At 40.5% G+C, this 22,657-nt stretch overlaps 1 protein-coding gene across 13 annotated transcripts in view; it reads right to left on the reverse strand.

Moving 5' to 3' along the window:
• Positions 1 to 507: 507 nt before the first annotated feature.
• The window catches only part of DOCK10 (dedicator of cytokinesis 10), a 152,103-nt gene continuing 129,953 nt past the window's right edge, over positions 508 to 22,657 (reverse strand). For 12 of the 13 annotated variants that reach the window (XM_080603754.1, XM_080603753.1, XM_080603746.1 and 9 more), the window contains exons 42-56: positions 22,272 to 22,409; positions 20,392 to 20,574; positions 19,554 to 19,664; positions 18,859 to 19,074; positions 18,083 to 18,140; positions 17,653 to 17,751; positions 16,092 to 16,198; positions 15,515 to 15,637; positions 14,399 to 14,512; positions 8,060 to 8,206; positions 7,378 to 7,588; positions 4,948 to 5,138; positions 4,182 to 4,282; positions 3,729 to 3,867; positions 508 to 1,231 (exon numbers count right to left, since the gene is read on the reverse strand). In XM_080603754.1, coding sequence (XP_080459880.1) covers positions 1,112 to 1,231; positions 3,729 to 3,867; positions 4,182 to 4,282; positions 4,948 to 5,138; positions 7,378 to 7,588; positions 8,060 to 8,206; positions 14,399 to 14,512; positions 15,515 to 15,637; positions 16,092 to 16,198; positions 17,653 to 17,751; positions 18,083 to 18,140; positions 18,859 to 19,074; positions 19,554 to 19,664; positions 20,392 to 20,574; positions 22,272 to 22,409 — 2,058 coding nt within the window. In that variant the 3' untranslated portion in view covers positions 508 to 1,111. The remainder of the gene's footprint in view (positions 1,232 to 3,728; positions 3,868 to 4,181; positions 4,283 to 4,947; positions 5,139 to 7,377; positions 7,589 to 8,059; positions 8,207 to 14,398; positions 14,513 to 15,514; positions 15,638 to 16,091; positions 16,199 to 17,652; positions 17,752 to 18,082; positions 18,141 to 18,858; positions 19,075 to 19,553; positions 19,665 to 20,391; positions 20,575 to 22,271; positions 22,410 to 22,657) is intronic. The other variant, XM_080603747.1, reaches the window with a different exon arrangement.

Genomic DNA, 22,657 nt, shown 5'->3' on the forward strand with positions numbered 1-22,657 from the left:
ATCACCAGGGTTTCATCAAGGAAGAAAGAAAGGGATAGAAGAGAGGGGTCCTAACACACATAAACAAAGAGCAGGGACCCCTAAAAGCAAGAACTTTTCTATGAGCAAAGGAATGAACGTGAAGGAGTGTGGGAGAACTGAAGTTAAAAGAAACTCAGTAAGAGACCAGACCAGCTCCACCACATCCCAGCATGATGCAGAAACCAAACAAAACGTCTCACTAGAGGCACACAGTTTCCCAACAGGCCCTGGGCAAAATCTGGGACTAGAAACTTCAAAGGAAGAGCAGAGCTTCCTTGGTCTCAAGCAGGAGGACCTTGTCAACTCCTGTTTCTCAGGGTGGCCTCAGACTAAGGCCATGGTTACAATCTGAAGCCATGTTCTGTACGTGGTCATAAATGTCCCTCATCTGCAACCATAACACAACAGACCGATGGGATGCAAGGGACATCCTGATCTCCACACCTCTGGAAATCGCTGACATGGGAATGAACTAACACACAGGCCTTCAAAGAGAAGATTTTATGGACGCTTTTATACACATACACAAATATTTTAATATAATGGTAACTGAAATGTTATCCATATTCTTAGTACTGTCATAATTAACTAAAAAGTTTTTTTTTAAATTTTGTAAAAATGACATATTTTACACATCTTCTATTTACAATTGCAATATACTTAAATGTTATAAAACATCCACTCTGACTTTTAAAATATATGTATACTAGGACTTGGTATTAGATATATTATAATTTATAACAAACTTAGGGCTTGCTGTGTAGCTATCTGTTCAATGGAAACCTTGTAATCAGCCTGACTTAATAAAGACCGCTCAAAACCAAAAATCGACAACAACAACAAAAAGACAGGGAATGTGCAAATTTGGTGGCAGGCAAAAATAAAAATAATAAAAAAAAAATCAAGCTTGCAGTTTTAAAAAATATCACTGTGAAGACTTCCAATAAATTAAAATCATAACCCACAAATCCTTTTCCTGGTATTGTCCGTGATCAAATTATTTTTCAGTACTATTAAACTAAAAGGAAAACAAAACAAAACAACAACAAAAAACAGGTCTTTCCAAGGCTGCACGTTCCCCATGCCTCAGTCAAGCATCAGGATTTGATGGAGTGGTTGCTGCTGGCACAGACGAGCTGGTTCTATTGATGACTCGTGAATATGTGCGCTCCATTCCTTGCTGTTTTGCTGAATCCTCCTTGTATGCAATCTTTTCATATTAAAAAAAAAAAAAAAAGAAAGAAAGAAAATATGCAACAGTTAGAGAGATCTGTATATCTCAGTTTCTGCAGTGCTTATTGTCTAACCAGTGATTTCCCACCTTTGGTTTATTACACAGGGGTGCTAAGGATCTGGCAGAGGGAGAGGATCTCTGCTGGGGGCCCAGCAGTGACCAGAGGCTGTTGTGAGAGGGAGGATGTCCTCTGAGCTGGGGATGAACTGTATGCCATTTGTCCCTGGCCACTCGTGCTATTACTGTGTCACGCAGCTCCTGGCACATCTTTTTTTTTTTTGCATCAGGAGGAAGGCTCCTGTTGAGTTGCTCCACTGACCTCCCCAAGTTCATGACTAGGATGCTAACAACACACGTCCCAACACTGGCACACTGGGCATGGATGATGCAGTGCACACACGCAGCTTTTTAAATTTTTTTTTTTTTTAAACTCCCCGAGCAAGGGAGTCATTAGACATGAAACTAAATGAACATAGCATGTAGAGAAACCTGCAAGTGAGCAAGCACATGACATTAAATGAAAAAATAGATTTAAGAAAAATGAACATACCACTTTTGGCTATAGTATTGAGGGAAATGTTAGACAGGGAAGAAGAGAAGCTGTATAAGCAAGGACCATGACAGAGCTGTCAGAAAAGAAAAACAAAAACAAAACGAGAAAAACACATGGTGATGAAAGAGTCACTATCAGTAGGTGAGCAAACAAAACCTTCTTGATTATGACAATGGCAAAGATGGCAAATCTTGTTGTTGTGGAGAACACAGTACAGTTACAATAGTGCCTCAAGCCTTCCAACTGCAAAATAAATATTTCAGCTACAATTTACAGTGTGTGATTTATCTGAGGCAATGCTCTGCTCAGAAGAGGAAGCTCATGCATTCCTTGCAAGAGGACTAGATTGTTCCCAAAAAGCCACACTGCTTAGAAAACTGTGCTGTCATTTGTAAGTACTCACAGGGCAAAAAGTGGGAAACTAGTTTTCAGCATGGATTTCCAAAGTCTGCTGACTTTGGTTAAGCAGATGTCAGTTTTGACTTTTGCTGGATGAACTCAGTGTTACATATTAACATAGTTATGTACAGGTAATTTTGTATTATTTAGTCTCTTCACTTACATGAAGAAAACTCAGAGCTCATTGATACAGATATAAATACAGGTGTGAATATTTAATAGGACTCGCTGAATATTTAATGCATGCTCAAACTCATGGGCTGCTCATGACTAATTTAAGTTGACCATTCATTTTCCATTTTTGTGGGGAACACAAGGAATATGTCTTCTGTACATTGAGTAGATAGCCAAAGTAACTTCCACAGGGGAGGCATGAACAGTGTGTAACAAACGATAACCTCAGTATAACAAAGAGATATTATTTACTATAAAATTACTGGAATGCTTGAGTTTCACAGATCTTTATGCACTGAAACAGGAAGAGAGCACAACTCACAAGAGAGCAACCACCGAGCTTGACTCCCAACTGGCAGGCACCAAGGCCTCAAAGCAATTATAAAGGCTTATACCCTTTATACCCTGTGAAAAACTAGATTCATTCCACAGTAAGATTAACAATGGGACAAAAATTCTCATAAATCATTATTCTCCTCACACGTGAAGATGAATAATATAGCATGGTCCAATGGGGTAGAATCAGGCAGTTCCGGGAGATGCCATCACTGATACCACTGGTTAACGCTAATCTGTGCTATAGGCAACTGGAAATACAGTGCAGCTACTAGGGAATAAATATTTCTTGGGCACAATCTAAAGTCGCCTACTCATAACCATGAAGAGAAGCAATTGATCATGCTTTAATTTGCACTTACTGTGCAGAATAATTCAATTATTATTTCCATTAAAACAGAAAACATAGTAAAAATTATCTGCATAGACAAAGCAATGGAATAGTTGCCAGCGTGAACTTCAGTATTTCGGGATGCACTGCATTTAATTAATGCATGCTTATCTTTCTAAAGCTGCTAACAGTTGAAATGGAATTTTAACATGGCGTGTATTTTGAAAGTGCACTTAAAAATAAGTCATTCTTGCTCTGAAAGTTGAATACAAACAGAAACTATAGAGATATAGTAATAAGCTCCAGTTATAAGCTAGGTCTTACAAACAATTTACTGCTTTAATTAAATATATCACAACTGTAGGATAAAGCATGCAAGCATAAAACACTAGTTTAACTGATTATCTTTCTATGCCTCTAGACCTCAGTCTGCAGTCTCATGAACGCTCTACTTTTCACTATCTAGCAAGATAGGCAGAAGACAAAATTTTTGTCAGAAAAGTAGATTAATTTTATATAATGCAGATGAATTTAAAAAGGATTGGAACTACGTGTTCTGAGTGACTGTTGCACTGCCGGATTTTACTTCTAGTATTTTGCTTTAGAGTTTCATTTGTCACTAGAAGAAACAGTCAGCTACCCTCATTCAGCCCCAGCCACCAGTAAATAGATGATCTAACCTGTTCATTCATAACTGCAGAGAGTTCGCTGAGCATATCCTTATAATGAGACTTCATTTCTCCCTGATATTCGAATTGGTCCTCCTTAATGAGGCGTTCGTTGACATCAAGAGCGTGCCCACATGCATCTGCAAATTGCCTACAAGCACAAAACCACAAAGAAAAACCATACAAATATTGCAGTAATGAAAAAAAAAAAGCATATACACAACTATACCTCTTTTTTTCCTTGAAAATTATACCTTGTTAGAAATGAATTTCAGAAATCATCCTCAGATGAAGAGGAACGCTGGCTAATGGGATAGCCCAAAACTTCAGTAAATGCCTTCTTGAGAATGACGTGTAAGATAGAGTAAATGCAGATGTAAATCAGTGTGCTTCAAGTCAGCCTAATTTTGTGTCACACCACTCCTTACTCATAGTATGCAGAGGGTGGCAAGCCTAAATGTTTACCTGAAGATTTCCTTCAGAAGCTTAACTTGGTTATCAGGGTATCTCTTCGCATTTGTTTCTTCCAGAAAAGCTCGAGCATAGGCCATTGGTCCAGCATTTACCTGGGGGAGAAATACACAGCTTAGGTGTAGAGAGCAGGTAGATTACTGTCCTCTCTTCTTTCATCCTAAGGCTTGGGGACTGGCTTCAGGCAAAGCTGTCCTGAAGAATATCAGAATCACTTCTCTTGCCATTTGGATGAAACCTGAAGAGTTTTACTGAGAAAAAGGGAGCTATAGTCAGCTTTGCACAAAGCACAGATCTCTGCTGGCCTTTGAAGGTGCTCAGCTTGTTAGCCATCTAGAAAACCATACATTTGAAGAAATTTCAACTAGAGCCCCAGGAATACATGCACCTCTCACCAACACCAACTTTTCTAACAGGAAACGACAAAACTAATCCAAAAAAAACTCCCTTTAAAGTATCTGCATTCTTGACTGTGTGACAAGTTTTATTCTCAAGTGACACAATAGTCTTTTTAGAAAGGTCTTAACATTTTTTTAGAGAAGATTTGACAGAACTAGTTATGTTTGCACATAAATCTAATGCTCATCAACATCAGTGGAAAGCTTTCCACTGCCGTATGTTTTTTGAGCAGGTTCCAACAGCACTGGAAAACAAGATACAACCAGAAATATGAAATTGACAAAACAGGTCAGAAAGGATGAAAAACAGAATAAAGATTTAGGTAGATGCATTGAAGAGAAAAAAGGCAAATTTTCATTACCTTGACACTGACACTTCCTTGGAGTTTGAGCTGCAGTCGGATCATGTCCACTTCTTCCATTGTGCAAAGCTGATTGAGCTCTGAGACCTTTTTGGACATCTCATCAATCGCTACTTCGATAGGGTTCAACTCTGTGCTTGTTTGGCTTATGACTTGAATACGCTTCTTCACATAGGGAAACAAGTGACTGGCTACTCGAAAGCAAGAAATGTATTAGCATCAAACGTATTACTCACCCAACAACAAGACAGTATTTAAGAAAACAAAACAAGTCAGTCAAAGGTTTAGATTGTGTTAACTTTGACAATGTCAATGTCTACAAACTGAGTTTTAATCATCAAATGAGCAATAGAATTCAGCAGGTCCAACCAGTTTTTTTTATTTTTTATAGACCTGGTACATTTGAAAAAAGCATTTCCTTTTGAAATCACCATTGTTTGCTGCTGAGCTCTGTCAGATCCACGTGGTTCTCACCTCTCAGATTCCAAAAGCTATCAATCATTCTTCTGAATCAAAGCACCAAACAATAAGCCCGTAATGAACTTCAAACACCTCAAGACATCCCATCAAACAAGTTTCAGCTGAATCAAGTACCACTCACCCACAGATGAACACATTATTGAAGCACCACCCTTAAAAAAGCAAGGAGTTAATTTTAGTATTCAACCTAAATACTACTTATGGGAGCTGGTAGAGGAACCATTCATCAATAAAACCATTCCTTCTAGTGAAGCCATTTTCACAGATCCGAAGGAGTTTGGCAGTGATACAGTATGGCACGTTGTCTAATATGAAATGTTTAATAACCTTTTCCTGACTGTCCTACACGATTTGGAAGACCTCTTAAACTCCGTATATGCCCTCCTCCAGCAAGCACATGCTGCCAGGCAGCTCAGACCTAAAGGAACTCCATCATACAGGGTGGCTGTCTCCACAGACAGCAGGAAACCAAGGACTTCCAGAGCTAGAAGCACAAGTAACAACCAGGAATGGTAGAGAACCAGTGATCCACAGACTGCAGCCAGACCACACTCATCCTCTGCGCGATGCAGGCAGCAGGGCTTTGGAGCAGGGTGCCTAGCAGGTACTGTTCCAGCCACCCAGTACCTCCGGCCAAGCACGAAAAACTGCCATTATTCTTCCAGCTCTACCAGTAAGTAAGCCTTGTTTTCTTCTCAAACTAAAAGCATTTCTGCTTGCATAGGAAGCAAGTGAAAGTATTTGATTTTATCCAAAGGAAAAGAAGGTTTCCTTTACAGAAGAGCACTGAGCTGAGGGAGGTGCCAAAGGGAAAGCAGTGGGGAAGAGAAGGTCAAATTCCCAACTAACGCCAGAGATGGAGCCAGGCTAAGAACACTGGGAGCTGATGACATTGTGTAATAACCTAAGGGAATTATTTTGCTGGACAAACAACCCTCTCTGTTTTTGCCAGATGTACCATAACAGCTGCACTTTCAATTCAGAGAAGCTACCTGCTTCAGTACATACCTCAAAACACCAAGTGCTGCTCAAGCACTTAAAAAACCCCCCACACAAGCTACTCTTCCTTTCTTCTTCTTACAAGCAAAGCTGTGTCATGTAACAAGATGCCCCCAGACATCAGTGCCTCTTCTCTGACTTGCCAGAACAAAACTTTTAGGCAACTACGCCTATACCATAAGCAGCTTTCTTCATTTTGCCCTTTGGGGGAAGCACAAGCACAGAAGTCAGTGGGGAACTGGATTTTATCACTCAGGAGCCTTTGCTGTGAACATCAGCCTCCCTGCTCGCTGCTGTTCATGAGAACAATGCTTCTGTCTCAGACGGTTTCTCATACTCCCAGCCAAAATTCAGACAGGTCAAGTTTCAGTAGTAGTTTCACAGAGATTTCAATCATGATAAGGAACTGAATGTTTTCTGTTTAACATGACTCACTAAGAACAGACATATCCAGTATTCCCTACATTCCTGTCTTAAAACAGTGACTGCATCCACTGAGCTAAAAAGCTTACCTCTCACTTTTAAAAATACTGTATAATGCATCTTACTCCCATTTTGAACAAAAATCTTATCTACAAAGATTTACTCAGCAGAACAGGCACCCTACATTGCTTTTCCTTTGACTTGTTTATTATCAAAACAACAACGTGTCCGAGTGCTAAGCTGCCTCCAGCAGAACCACTCCCAAATTCCATCACTGTAAGATGCTAATAATTAGGTAAAATAAGACAGCTGATGACTCCACGAATGAAAATAACCTTACATAGGATGGTCCTCAGGACTGTAAGGAAGAACATGCTTTGCAAATGGACACACTGAAAAAGATTATTTATCATTCTGTATAACATGCTGTGCCCACTGTCTGCAGAACACCTGGCATGTGAAACCTGCTGCGGGGCTTGACTGTCAAAGGCAGGGTTGGGAGGGGCAAAGCAGCAGCAGCAGACGTACTTGTCAGGATTGTGCGCCTCTTGCACTGCTCTTCCACGCCTCCGTGCTTTTTTCCTGAGAGTGTGAAAGGCGTTTCGAACACAAAGCGGTTGATGTTGTGATGCATTTCGAAGTCAGTCTTTCGATCTTCAGCTTCTTTCTCATCAAAAAAAGGTGTGACATACGTGACCTGAATATAGGCATATTTTGGATCCAGGTCTTTGGGGTTGACCTGTGTAACAGTGGCAAACATAATAAAATTCATTTAAGCATGACAAACTGCCAAGATGTCCATTATATTTCTGATGCTTTTATCTATCATGGCAATACAGATGAAAAAGTGAGACTTCCAAATGCAATCTTCAGACCACAAATTAATATAAACATTTCAAAACTAAGAGGCCTGTTAGAACAGTGGGCTTTTTGAACATAGCCAAAGGCAAAAGTGAATGAAAGATAAATGACAGAAAACAACCTGCTTCTGCATTACAGTAAATATCTGAGTGCCCTCTGCATGCACATGCAGGCATATGCTTGCTCTCTTCCTACGGACTGTGTTGCACCGCAACCAGCGCACAGGTTAGGGTCTTTTTTGATTACAAAACTAAGTCACACGCTGTTCACATTTGTTCAAAATACTGCTCACAAAACATGAACTGTGCACTCGCTTTTCCCCCGTGTACAGGAATCACATCTTTCTTACCTTGTTGGAATCCTGGATGATCTTCACGTTATCTATTCCAAATTTGTCCGCATACAGTTTGAGCAGCCTCTGAGAGATCTCAGACAAGCCAGTTAATTTGGGTTCTTTATAGATATATTCTTTTCCTTCCTCTTCTTCAAAAAAACCCTGTTTGGAAAGAAATGGGAGGATATAGTGAACACAACAGGCAAGGCAAAGCCTAAATGGGGTGCTTACACCAGGCATCAAGGCTGTCCGTATGGAGCCTCCAGTATGCCATTTCCAGCACCTAAGATAAAGGCTTGCCTCTCTCCATCCTTGCAGATGCATACCTAGATGTCTGCATGTATACCGGTTTGGTGTCTCCTAAGTTACCCAGGAAATAACTCATACGCATCTATTCCTGTAGGAGATCTAGTTGTTCAAACAGTGACAGTGCTTCCTCTAGAATGCTGATGTGTGTTGTACAACAAAAGAAAAAACAACTAATGAAATAAAAACCTGGACATTTCACATTGTTTAGATGTGAATCATTTAGTTAAATTACCTATTTCTGAAGCACTATGCTATCAGACCATGAGCACAACAGCTCGGGGCGCACACAACTTGTCGCCTGCTAGAACAGCCCTCTGGCAGCCCCACGCCGATGGGCAGCGCTGTGGCACGGGGAGCTCCTGTCAACTGACCTGCATCTGCTCAGGGCTGCTAGAGGAAACTCTGGTGGCATCCTGAATGGCCATATGGAATTGCAGCATTTACAGATGCATTAGTAAATGATTTTCATTTGAAAAGAAAAAAAAAGAAAAAAAAGTCACGCAGACTATGTTCCTTTGCCAAAAAGCTCAGTCTTGTTAGGGTCATTTACTTATTGCACTGGGTACATGTGGCAGAGCTTTAATGAAAGGCTCTACTGAAGAACTGAACAAGAACCTGGCAGACTTCAGAAGAAATGCCGAAAAATAAGAGCATCGCATCACACGCAGGTGAGACACTCAGCTGCTACAAGATGGACAAGTACATCACACACTAGGGGAGCAGCTCTCCCAGCTGAGCAGAAAGCAGCAGCTGACCCATTAAGAAGGACTGGATTTATCCCAACACCACGGGCAGCACCAGCCCTCCTTCTAAGTTTTCATATGCCACTGATGAAATTTGGCAGTGTTAAATACTGCAGCTGTCCCCAGACACTCCTCCTTTCACCTTAATGCAAAGTGACCCAGAGGAAGATTCCTGAAGCTGCAGGGATAGAAAAGAAAAGAAAGACAGCATTAATGATGCCAGACCCAAGGCCCTTTAAACTTAACGTGATGCAGCTTGGACAGGTAATTCTACGACATGCCTTAGCAAATTGTGATCTGTTGAAAACCAGAGAAACACAAGTGAATGAAGTCAGGCGATCTGCCAAAATCTGTTGCAGGTATTCATCCGAAAAAAAAACACCAGCCCTTTCATGTGCGAGTGTATTCCAAACTTTGGTTGCTAAAATTATAAATCAGGCAAGTGTTTAAAAAGATATACAGAATTATGACAAATCAGCTAGAAATTCTGATGTTTGTTTAGGAACAAAACCCTGAGCTTTGTTTTAGCAGGGCTTGACAAATATGTGCATCTGCAGTCAGGACAAGGGGCAAGAAAACCATCTTTGTTAATTTGGCAAGTGCCAAGAGCACTGTGAGCATTACCGAAAACAAGTGACTAATAGCAGCACCAGCAGCTTGTCTGATAGCATCTTAATTAGCCTCACCGTGACCTTCTAACATTGTGCCATTCTTAACAATATTATCAATTAAACTCTATAGGCTTGTGAAGATCCACACACAGATAATTGGAGAACAAATCTAGAGCTCAAAAGCTGACACCCTATAAACATTTACTGAGCTAGGCAGGCAACTGACTTTTTATTGATTTCACTGAGAAAATCTGCAGGATCATAACCTGGTTTCTGATCTTGTTTCCCTTGAAGAAAGACCACTATGTGAAAATAGCTGAAAAAGTCATTACTTTCATGCAATCATACTCAAACACACTGCTCAGGATTGCTTCTGTCAAAAAACATCTGTTTTCTGTTACCATTCGATGCTTTTAACAAACAACAACAAAGCAAACAGCAAAAACTGTTTTCCAAATTAATCACAGAGCAAGGTAAAATATAGCTTATCTTCTTATCCTAGATGCTGTTTCTGTGTATGTTTGCACGTTGCAAGACAATGTTTATAGGCAAACGCCAAATCTCTGTGCTGATGCTGCATACATAGCACACTAGGATGACATCTGTGTTAATGGCTTTGCTTGGGAAGAAAAAAAAAAGCAATACTCCCCCCAAATAAACAACTAACAGATTTAGTCTTGTCTCTAATGCAGGGGATATCATTTAAGTACATATTCCCTGCAGTATTTCAGCTGACAAGTGACAAGCAGAAGTTAATTGTGAGCTATAAATACTCGTGTCTGCCATATGCTATATGTCTGGCAAAGACTATTGAAAGCAAGATTAAATACTTTTTAGGAGCCAAATATCCTCCAATTCAAGGATTTTGAAATATTAAGCAGCCCGGGTCACATTATCAATGCATATCCCTAGACTATTTTCACACTGGCTGTTTTTGCACTGTAAGAACAATGCAGCCTTGCAGATGAAAATCATTACGTGGAGCAGCTGAATGTAACGGAAGGGAGAACAACTTCATGGACGGTAGGTGATTGGTTTCCACTGAGCTCTGATGTGCCGAGAGTCAAGCTGTGACCCAGGACTGTCAGCATGGGAGCGCTGGAAGGGCCCTTCTTCCTCCTTGTACGGCCGCAGGTGCAGCCCTTGAAGCTCACAGTAAATCTGAGGCCCTTCTCTGCCCTTTGCTGGAAAAGCACACGCCGTTCCCACAGCAGGATTCTGAGGTAAAGTCTTCTGCCTCTTCTAAGGTGACCTTTATGCAGGCCAGGTGCACGCGGGTGGGAAAAGATATTGCTGGCTTACGTGGGCTAAAATTGGCTAATGGTCCAAACCCTACCGCAGCAAGCATGCCCCCACTAGAGTGAGAGAGGAAAACATCCCCACAACACATTTGCCTTAGCACCAGAGACGACCTAGCCTTCAATCTTTTTTGCATATTATCCTGTTCTACTGTCAGATCTGGACATTGTGATTCTGCCCCATCTTAATAACAGCACAAAACTATTGCAGTTCCAAACAGAGGTGCTCAGCAGCACCTGGCTGTTGGGTGTCTAGGAAGACAGTGGGCTTGTTGCACTCTTTGGTAAGGAAGCTATTCCAGCTGTTTTATCACATTTGGAAAAGGGAACACACCCTGTGATCTTCAGACATAAACCTGCAGTCATCCTACCGCTGTAAAAATCTGCCCTCCAACTTCCAGAGCTTGCACAGATGGGAGGACAAAGCCTCAGCTAACACTGCGCTGAACTGTGTCTCGAATGCTCTTTGCTTATCAGCACAATACAAGTTTTCAGCTATTCAACATACTTAGCAGCTGATTTTTTTTTTTTTTTTAATTCAACAAAGATCTTGACTTCTCAGAACACATCTGTGAATAAAATCATGGTCCCTGGCCCATAGCAAGTGCGGCCACTTGGTGGTGCAATGAGATGCTGCCACCGAAGGCCCATAGCAGTTCGCAGCCCGAAACAACAGCTGCCATGAAACCCGTCTCTCTGAAGCAGCAAATAAAGCTCGCTGGTGACATCCTTCCTAAGGAACAGACTCATTCGACTCGTCCTTCCAGAGGGTCCCTAAAACAGTGTAGTAACCCAACACCACCTCTGCCTTTGCGTGAAGAACCATTTCTAGGTACAGCTGCAGATTTCCTTTTTCCACTAAGAACCAAGCCCCCAAATTCTACCTTGCTGACGCTGCAAAATACAAACAGTATTTGCAATATTCTTTTATTCTTTAATTACTTTCGTTGTAGTTTTTGTTACAATTAAGAAATACCAATGTTTAATGTTCACAAAGCAGAACATATATTTATTGATACAATTATTAATGACTGCACGTGTAATAACACAGTTTTTAAACATGTATGCTTACAGTTATATCTACCCACATTTTTTTTTTTTTTAAATAGAGCTATGTGCCTATAAGACTGAAAAGGAATCCCATACCTGCATATTGAGTGTCCTTCTGTGGCATTTCCCTTGTAGTGGCCTAAGCAGAGCGATTCATGTTGATAACTAGTAAAACCTGCAACCATTAGCTTTTGGAAGCAAGTGTGCAGTCTGCCTTCAACACAGACAAGAGAATAGTTCGTAATGATGTAAATGAACTGGCCACTGAAACTGCTTTCAGCGTGGAGGCCTACAAGTACACTTGGCAGCAGAAGGAACAAAAGTCCCCATGCCTTTCCACCTGCACAGCCAAAGTGGAAGCAAGTGGCACAAGGGAAAAGGGACTTGCCAAAACACAGAAAGGAAACTTTCTGGATGGAAAATTGCACAGTAAGTGGGAACACATGATTCTCCCTCCTTCCCCTTCCTGGTCAAGGCTCATCTGTAACTCTAACACCTGATGTGGTGCTTTGTGTATTGCTACGTCTTCCTTGATCAGCTCTGCACATTCAGTGCTATTATCCTTGGCAAATGAGGCACCAGTAATGTTGATGGGAATTATCTACCTTCAATTATTTGCACTGTGCCATACGCTTTAGTCACTATGCCTCTGCAAGGAGCAATACAGAGCAGCCCCACTTTCTACCACATAAAATCTCATCTGCAAAAGGAAATGAAGGAGCTGTGCTTGTTTGCATTTAGAGCTCAGTATTCATATGCACCAGGGAATAAACCGAGCAATACACAGCTATGAAAAAGTCATATGCTTTAGAGCACTAAAGCTGTTTAAATGAAGTTGCCCTTGTGGCACTGGCAGCTGAAGAATCTTTGTGCTGTAACAGATTTTAACCCAGTTGAGCAGAACTGCTGCAGCTCAGTTACCCACTTACAGGTAGCTTTAAGCCATGGACTTGGCCTCTGGGGAGAGATGCATGTACCTGCACTGTCTCAGGGACAGCCCTGGCAAGAAGCTGGAAGCAGAGTCCCATTTCCCCCCTCCACTGCCCCCATCTTGAGGAAGGGCGTACAGAAAACTCTACCCTTCTTCAGGTAGAGCAGCTTGCTTTCTTGCATTTGGCAAGCTTTGCAGATTTGCAGGAAGAGCCAGGACTCACCATTCCCCTCTGACTCCCAATTTGCTTGCTCCTACAGGGGAATACTGGGCCTGTGGTTGCACCCTGCTGAGGGTGCTCCAATTACCACTGCCACTGACTGCAGACTGACAGCAGCCTTCCTCTCTGGAGCTGCTGCACAGGCCAGAAACACAGTCTTGCATTCAAACAGCATTAGTGCGACACTGAGTTTTTCAACAGAGAAACACGGGGTCCAATCCTGCACCCAGTGAAGCTGAGAGAGAAACCGTCACTGAGATGAGGTGGCAGCATTGAGCCTCACAGTGCACACAACATGGTGACAGCTACAGCGTTGTAATTTGGGTAGCTGAACAAACAAAAATTAGTTTGCAGGATGCAACGATGAATGGAACAACGTTATTTCATCTGCCACAAACCAAAGAATCAGGAGCGCAGGAAAGTTAATGTTAAGTAACAGTACAGGGAAGGATGGAGGACGTGTGAGAAGAATTAAACAAAACATGCAACTAGACTTACCACAGCCTTGAATAAGACCAAAAGGAGAAAAGAGCAAATTTCTGCATTAAAATCCAATTAGCAAACAGAATGATTCACATCAATCTGTTGTTTACACACCATTTTATTTTAGAGTAAAGTATGCTTGCTAAAAACAGGTCTTAAAAGAACATGCTGGATTGCTACACTGGTTTGTAGTGGAAGAAAGCACAAAATAATGCTTTGAGGATGCTGAAGCACAGCAGAGGGAATAAAACTACTCTACAGTATATTGCACAGAATCAGAGGTGGCCTGAAAGCAGAAGTCAGTCAGCAAGAAGCATAACAAAACATCTACTGCATACTGCTCATTTTAAACTTTATTAGAAGAGAGAGCCATATGTGGAAGATGCTTTACCTGGTTTCACTTAAGTTTTATTCTGAAAAAAACTTGCCCTACCCCTGTCTCAGCTTTGCTTGCTGATGTCGAGAACTAAAGCTGATGTACATGTCTGCTCTCCATTGCACCACTAACCCACATCGGTTTACACAGATGCAACTGAGTGTTCTCTTTTTTCTAAAATCCTCCTTGGAATTTGAGCCATGATGCACTTTTTACCCCATGACTCACTGTCAACTGCTTCCCTGTTTTAGCTTTCCTGAAATACATCATGATTAGAAAAACCTGGCTGAAATCTAAGCACCTGTCAGAACAAAAGAACACAAGGCAACTTACCTGCCCATAAAATGCAACACGGTAGTATCTCCCAAACAGGCGTTTCTCAGAGTTCACTACTTCCGCAACCTTCAGGTATGAGCGGTGGATGTCATAGTACAAATCAGACAGCCTCTACGTTAAGAGACAGAAGGAGAGAGGGAAGGTGAGAGGGAGCAAGTACTTTGGGAAATGACACTGAGGCTCTGCATGGGCATGGCTTGCCTTAATCAGAAACCCAAACCTTTGCAAAGATGGCTGTACACACTAAGGGAATGGTTTAACCTTATCACTAATCTCAAGATTTCTGTCATCTTCAGATCATTTTATGGCAGAAGAGACTTTGTGTACGGGGTCACACAGCATTCCACAAATGAGCAGTGGATAGGGACCTCTTAAGCAGTCAGAGAAAGTAAGTGTCCTACGTGCAGGGGAGGGCACGGTGCCAACAACTCCAGTCAGCTCCTAATCCTATGCAGAGATGTGCTACCCACACCCACCACTAAAAAGGGTTTTCTTGTGATAGAGAACAGAGAGATCAACTAAGTTTAAATCTGAGGATCTGCTTCTTCAGTGTACAGCCTATACCTACTCCTTTACTTCTAATTTAAAAACCAGAAAATCAGCAAATGAGATTATCATCAGGTTATCTGTTATGTGTTAAATGTAGAAAGAAAATAAGAAATGAAGGAACCCTGGAGTTGTTAAGAGATCACAATAATTTATCAGCTGTTTCTGAACTTAAATACAATGCGAATGTGCTCTTGGTTTTAAAAATGCATGTAAAAAATCACATTCATTGGTTATCAGAGATAGATTTCTCCACAGAGACATGTAGTTCTGGACATAGCTAAAAGTCTCTCAGTGAAATATGGCTAGAAAGCTGTTGCTGTGGTTTTGATGACCTTTAGAGGTTGATTCTTTTTTGAAAAATTTTTGTTCATTTATGGTTGTATTGATGCTGAAAAGAGGAAGATAGGATACCAAAGTTTTTTGTTTACTCATAGCACAAAGCATTAAAAGGAGAAATTACAGACAGGAAGAACAAAATATTCCTTTTAAAGAAAGCACTTTAATTTAAAAATATTGATCGTTACAGTTGGCTTAAGACTATTTAAATAAAAAAGAAGAACTTACTTTAAAGTCCCTCTGCTTCTCAAAAACAGCAATGATAGGCTTGTTAACCTCTGCAATGAGCTCATATCTTTCAGATTTCCACAGGTATTCAACACACAACTCCAGCTGCTCCACCAGAATGTTCTGCAATTCAGCAAATACTATGGGTTAATTGATAGCTGACAGAGCTTCATTAACAATTATACAAGAAAAGTACCTACCCACTGTTTTATTTTTATTCTGTATCTTCTATACTAAGTTTAGTTCAATCACACAATATTTAGTCAGGTATTGGTCATGTAGCACTTCTTCAAATAAAAAATGGAAATAATGGTAACATGAAAATACTTGACATCTCATTCAGAAGAACAGGATGGCTTTGTGGGCTCCAACTCTAGTATTTAATGTTCTGGTTACCTAAACACACAACCCCCCTATTTAGTAAAACAGCTATGGCATTTCACTCAAAAGCTGCATGCCTTTTAATGTTGGGTGAAGCGCTCTCTCGTTATAATTTGTTTTAACATACACAGGAATCCATTAGCAATACTACTGTCTGTAAATTTAGAACAAGTATATAAATGTTAATGCTGCTGACCTCATTATAGGGAGTATCTTGCATCCCAGAGTCTTCCTTCATAGCACCTTCTTCTTTAATGTTGGGGGTAATGCTTAGAAAAGCGGGCCATCCCATGGAAAATAAACCTTGAAGTACAATTCATAACAACGTCAATTAATGACTGAATCACCACGCACTTTAAAAAGTTATTGGATGTCATTAATACAAAGCTGATTTCATTTGACTGGGTTAGTTAATTTTTTTTAACTGCCCAAGTGATGAGAAGCACAAATGGAACTGACTGAATTTATGAGACTATTCTACATTTTCCCTATGATATAAATCCATTTGTCCAGGCAAAGGGCAACTGCAACACTTTCCTGATGCAATCTTATTCCTCATTTTGGCATTTCAGTTCCTTAGATGTACAGTGCTGGCAGTAAAACTACATGTGCCACACTCCCTTATACAGGAATTACCATCGTAGATGGAGGCGAGACAGTTTTTACTCATGAAACCAATGCTGCAGCTGGTGACCTGACCTACAGGCACTGACACCACATGCTGGGGCTTAGCACTTGTTCCACACACCACATTTCCTAAGCGAGGGGCAGAGTTTCCACAGGCTCGCTACAGCTGACGGAGATGGCTGCTCCAGAGCACGCTACACCTCTGCTGGGCTCAAGGATACCATGGCAGCAGCACTCCTTACCCTGCTCAGGTTCAGCAGAGCCATCACTGTCCTACTTGAGGAACTCTCTCAGAGACAGCTCAGGTGGCGCAAGTTGCTGAGGCAGCTCCTCCCCCTCCATCAAATCTGGGAGGAGTTCTGAGCAACTTTTTACTAACGTGTAGGTTTAAAATGACTCAAGTTCTTCACTCCACCTACTGTGATCTGTTATTTACACAAAGCATACAAGTGAACTGTCCCTGAAATACTGCTGTTTACAGAAAGCCCCCTTCTGAAAGGATGTATTTTTGTCTCACCCCCACAGACTTGAAAGTTATCAGAGAACCATGGTCTTTCCAAAACTATCAGTTTCTCTTCCTCAGGTACTTGCTCTTATCCCTAGAAATTACTATTTTTGAACACTGCTAAAATTACTCAAGCTGAGAATTACTGAAATACACATTTCATAAACTAAATAACCATTGGCATGGAAGCATTTCAAAAACATAAGCCTGCACTTTATTTCTCTAATAAGCATCACAGATTAAAAACCCTTTATCTATACTGAGTTACATATGGATGACCTGATATTAATTCTGCCCTTGTACCCCAGCTTTGGACAGTCAAGGGAATTGAATGTGGATTCGTGTGCTAAACACCAATTGACCTGAGAGGGATTTCTGTTCACAACGAAGAGCAGAGTGCTCTGTCCCTGAAAGAACCTTTAACCAGAGACATCAAACCAGCCAAAGAGCATCAGGAAAGTAACACACAATGCTTCTGATATTACTTGCTTGCTATTACAGCCATCAACATGCACTGTAAGTATTTTCACTTTGGTAGATATTTTTCCAGATCAATTGAAGAACGGTAATTGAATTCCCTAGCCATGTTATCTGACCCATAAACAGGCACGGTTAGAGCACTCACTTCCTCCAGTGTGAGTTGTTAGTAACACATTACTATCACAGACTTGACCATCCTCCAGGAGCATACGTGAGGTACAAATCTTTTCCATTTTCCAGTAACCTATGATAGCGTAAGATGGTATTAGTACACCGCTACTGGTATGTGTTAATACATGCATATTTAATAACGACACATTAACGAGTGAAGCATTCTCTTTTAGCACTAGCTTAATAAACATTTAATTAACCCTCTTTACACAAAATACACACAGTCACTGTTCTAGTGCTAAGACTAGTATTTACAATGTATTTTAAAAATAAGATCTTTGGGTAGAATTCAAGCAGCTTTAAGAATACTTCATTTTATAAGTAAGGAAAGCAGGACAACCAAAAATTATTTTCAACAGTATAATTTATAGACACACGGTTAGTTTTGAATATGTTGATCTTACCCTTTCTTTTTAGGTACTCTGCAATGAGAGCAGCGATATGGATATAGCACATAGCAGCCTGCAACGAGAGACCAAAATACATGTATATGTTAAAGCAGACTATATGACTTAGCATGTACTTGATAAAGAACACATACTTTAATCACTGTCAAGTCATACTGCCGAAAAGGAAAGAAAATTAACGTAACAATTTGAGAAAATAAGGTATTAAATGATGAAACCTCTCCTAATTAATTTCACTGGATGTCTCAGATAAAAGCACAGACTAAGAGTTAAATGAGGACATCAGGAATTTTGCTCAAGAGAACAACCTAACATCACTTTGTAAATAAGATTGCTGGGCTATGCACTGGAGCTTCCCATCACCCATTTAGCTTTTGATGAATGGGACATGTCATAGGGCAAGTTCCTCTTCTGTGCTGTATGAGGGGAAAAAAAGCACAAAATATCCTGTATGTAAATTAAGCACTGTTTATAGCCTCGCCTACACTACAGCTACTACGCCTGCTAGGGTTAAGCAGTTGAGATGCTAACGCGATACTGACCACAGCTTCCCTCTCAGACATTTCTAAGTCTTGGTCAAGCACATATCAGGCACTGTTACAACTAGGCAAACTGGGATAATAAGCACATCACATCTCTAGGCACAGTTCAAACCTGACTTTAAGTTCAAGTATATGACAGACACTGTATATCTCTTAAATCATTGCTGTTATCTGTCTTCCACAGCCCTTTTCGTCAGAATATCTCAGCCTAGTGATAAATGCATTTGTTACCTCTGATAAATCTCCATTTCTTGCGTGAATCTTGGCCATGCTTTCAAGCCAGGTCCTACGTAATTCAGGTGTGCTGGCATATGAGTTTGCTAGGCTGTACTGCAGATCCACAAGCATCTCAGGGTCTTTCTCATGTTCCTTCATCTGAGCTGTAGCCATCAAAACTGTTCTGATGCGTTTGGTCAGATCCTTCACCTCTGCTGGGAAATTAACGTTCTTTGGGAAAGATAAGCAATACATCACTACAACCATCCAGAGAACCACATGCAGCACCCCTGAATGAGCTTATATTCTGCTTGTGGAAGATCTTCTCCCCCTCCCCCAAATTCAGTTGGTTTTGAAATGGATTTACAGTTCAACAGTATATACACATTTTACACTGTTGTGTGTGTTTTTGCTACACGTTTACTGAACAGGTTAAAAGAACAGTTTGTAGGCTAAACATTGTTAACTGCAATACTGTTTCATCAGCCACAATGCACGGTATCTTAAAAATATTTAGAATTTAATTCTAAATTATTAAGTTTCTGAGTCATAAGCATTTTCATGAATGTCTGGTTGCCTCAAAAAGGCATGCTATGGATGCATAAGTCAGGGTCTAATAAAAGTCGGCAATTTTATTCACAGAAACACTTGCTCCGCTGACATTGTTGACCTTTTGAAAGAGGTAGTGATTAATAAAAAATGTTTCTTACTTTCATCTGCTTGTCTCCATTAGCAAAATTATTTATAATTGCAAGTGAATGTTGAAACCGGGATCCACCAATCCCTGCATCTGCTATCAGCTGACTCACTGCTTTGATGAGCTGTACAAGTAGAGAGTAAAAAAGAAAAAAAAAAAAAAAAAGAACAGGGTGCAATTAGCAAAGAAAATAAAAGTTTCAAAATAGTTTTTAATCCCAGTTCTAATGTAACTTGATGTATCAGGCTAGCAGAGATGCAATTTTATACCTCCAACCTGGCCGTGAACACTTCCAGGGATGGGGCATCCACAACTTCTCTGGGCAACCTGTTCCAGTGCCTCACTACCCCCACAGAGATGAATTTCTTCCTTATATCTAATCTAAGTCTACCCTCTTTTAATTTAAAGCCACTGCTCCTCGTCCTATCACTACACTCCCTGGATGCAAGGATTGCAAGTAATCTCCAATTTCTGTAATTTCTCAAATTTTGCAATATAAGTGCATTGTTACTTGGCTTCATATTTCTGTTACTATCAGATTCTGGTTTGCTACTTCAGCTACGGTGCTACTGCTGTAAGCAATGCATATGAATCAAGAATAGCTACATATCTGATTTACTTGGCCGTGTGGCTAGATTCACAGCTGTTGTCTCTCCTTGGAACAGAGCCGAACTGTCCAAGAACAGCAGAGAATCCAGCCGAATGTCTTCAGAGTTGGCAGAAAAATCAAACTGCCACAGAGAACTGGCTGAGCTGTTCAAATGAACAGTTTTGCTACAATGCAGAATAATAATACTAATAACAAAACAGTGTACATCAGGTAAATACTGATGATTTTACACTTCACTCACCTGTAGATGGGATCTGACTATTGATTTCTGCTTATTAAATTCAAAGTTCTTTCTCATGAAAAAATAAAGAAGAGCAGACGCCTCTGTCTGAGTTGAACGTGACCTATGGTTACAACACTTCAAGATTTCATAGCAGAGGGAACCACAGAGATCCGCTTGTCCTTGGAAGAATGCTGATGGGAACTATTGGGAAAAAAAAGTGTGGATATGTACTCTCAGTAATATTACATATTATATATTAATATTATATATTAATATATACCTAATTTATATATTAATAAATATAATGAGCATATTACAGTTATTCTGAGTCAACAGTGTTTTTCTGTCACACTTTCAGTAAAAACCAACTGTCTTTCATATGCTCATTTACACCGGGGTTTAGTGAAGAAATTAGCCACCAGCTAAACATAATCCCATGCACAAATTAAGATCAAGTAAAATCTGCACATGGGTTTTCATACAAACACCATATGCAATGCATCAATCAAACTGACCTCCAGGAAGTCCAGACAGCAGCTGGTACACAGCAAGAATAAAAGCAGAGCAGTCTGTCTGTGAAGAATGCTGAAGAGCTAAACAGGAAAAGACTGAGGGATGTGGGGGGGTTTGGTCTACGCTACTATAAAAGCTGCTCAGGAGAAAGAAAATACTCTGAGCAGCAGTCAGTGAACTTCCAGCAGTCAAGAGTCTGAACAGCAGGAGACGGCAGAGAATGAAGGATGGCTCTATAAACCATACATGCTATTTATCAACTGGGTGAATACAATAGAAAATGGACCAATGAGTGGTGGAAGATTCTGGCCACAGATCTCCCAGTCCTGCCCTGGATGTTCTACTGCAGGAAAAAAAAAACACGATCTCTGCTTCCAGAGAACTACGACAGGAGAATTTAATCCTGAGAGCTACACGATGAATGAAAAGGGCAATCCTAGATATGTATTCATCCTCCCTGTTACATATACTTCCTCCGATCTTGACTGTCTGGTATGTAATTTAAAGCTGTCTGTGGCTGGTTTACTTTATATTTCCCCCATGCCCCCAGGCTATGTTACTGGGAGAAGCACGATTTCCTCCTCTTTTCCCCTGAGATAACAGCTGTCAGAGAAGGAGACCACATGGTTTAAACTTATCAACACTGTTGTGCTTCATAGAAGCATCTGAGAGACCAGGCCAACATTGCTAATTCTCACTTCCCCATTGCAATTACCTGTGTGATACGTTCTGGTTATTTTTAAGAAGATATCATCTAAGTCTACAACTTGGAAATTTGGCAGCCTTTGCACTAGGCACAAAGCATCCAATTGCCCATGATTATTTATATATGTGCGATGCAAGCAAATAAACAGTTTGATGAGCATGTTTTGTCCAAAATATCTCTTCGATAATGAAAATTACATATTTGTAAAAATAAACTATTTGAGGTGACCTTTTGGTAAAGTGTACAGAGTACTCTCCTGCTAGCTCCTCTGGGGATGGCTGCAACCATTCACCACTGTATTCTGCAACTCAGGTATCTGCCATAAGGACCATGGACCTCTATGGTTTCAAGCTTTCTTCCACAGGTGATAAAAGCATAAAAGGCAGGAGGGTCATGACATAGCTAGACACCACACAGTTGGCTTTCATTTATTTATTTTACAAGTTTTGCTTTCATGGAGAACTTCAATATTTTATTTTTCCAAAAACAGATCTAATTTTTCAGAAATTGTGAACTTCTTTTTTTTTTTTTTTTAATTTAATCAACAACAAATAAGATATTTGGGAATGAGCATTAAGAGTGTTAAGGTGAGAATTCTGTCAAAGTACCTAACTGTCCTCAAGCTGCACTTGCTGTAACATATTAATAGATCAGACTAACAGAATAAAACCATAGTTACCTTGCCTACAAACAGCCGTAGGGCAGCAAAGACGTGCTTGAGAGCTGCTGCTGACTGGTTGATTTGCAAAAAGAGCATGTGTGTGTCAAAGACTTTCTTCATCAATGCGTTCTGGCAATCAGATTGCTGGAGCTGCCTCTGAAAAGTCCACAAACAAGACAGGACACACAGGTTATTAAAGTGAATAAACAGAAGATGAGCTACTGGATTTGCATCAAAGTGTTCCTAGGGAGATGCTTTTTTCAGCATCTGCCCTATAATCTCTGGGGATGAGGCAGTCAGTCCCAGCTTGCTGCAGCCTCTTTTTACTTGCAGTTTTCTAAGGGTAACACTTGCTCAAGCCTGTACTCCTAATTTGTCGATGGTATTCGCCAGATTTAAGAGTT

This window comes from Anser brachyrhynchus, assembly GCF_964034855.1.
Source record: "Anser brachyrhynchus genome assembly, chromosome: 9".
NCBI classification, from domain to species: Eukaryota; Metazoa; Chordata; class Aves; order Anseriformes; family Anatidae; genus Anser; species Anser brachyrhynchus.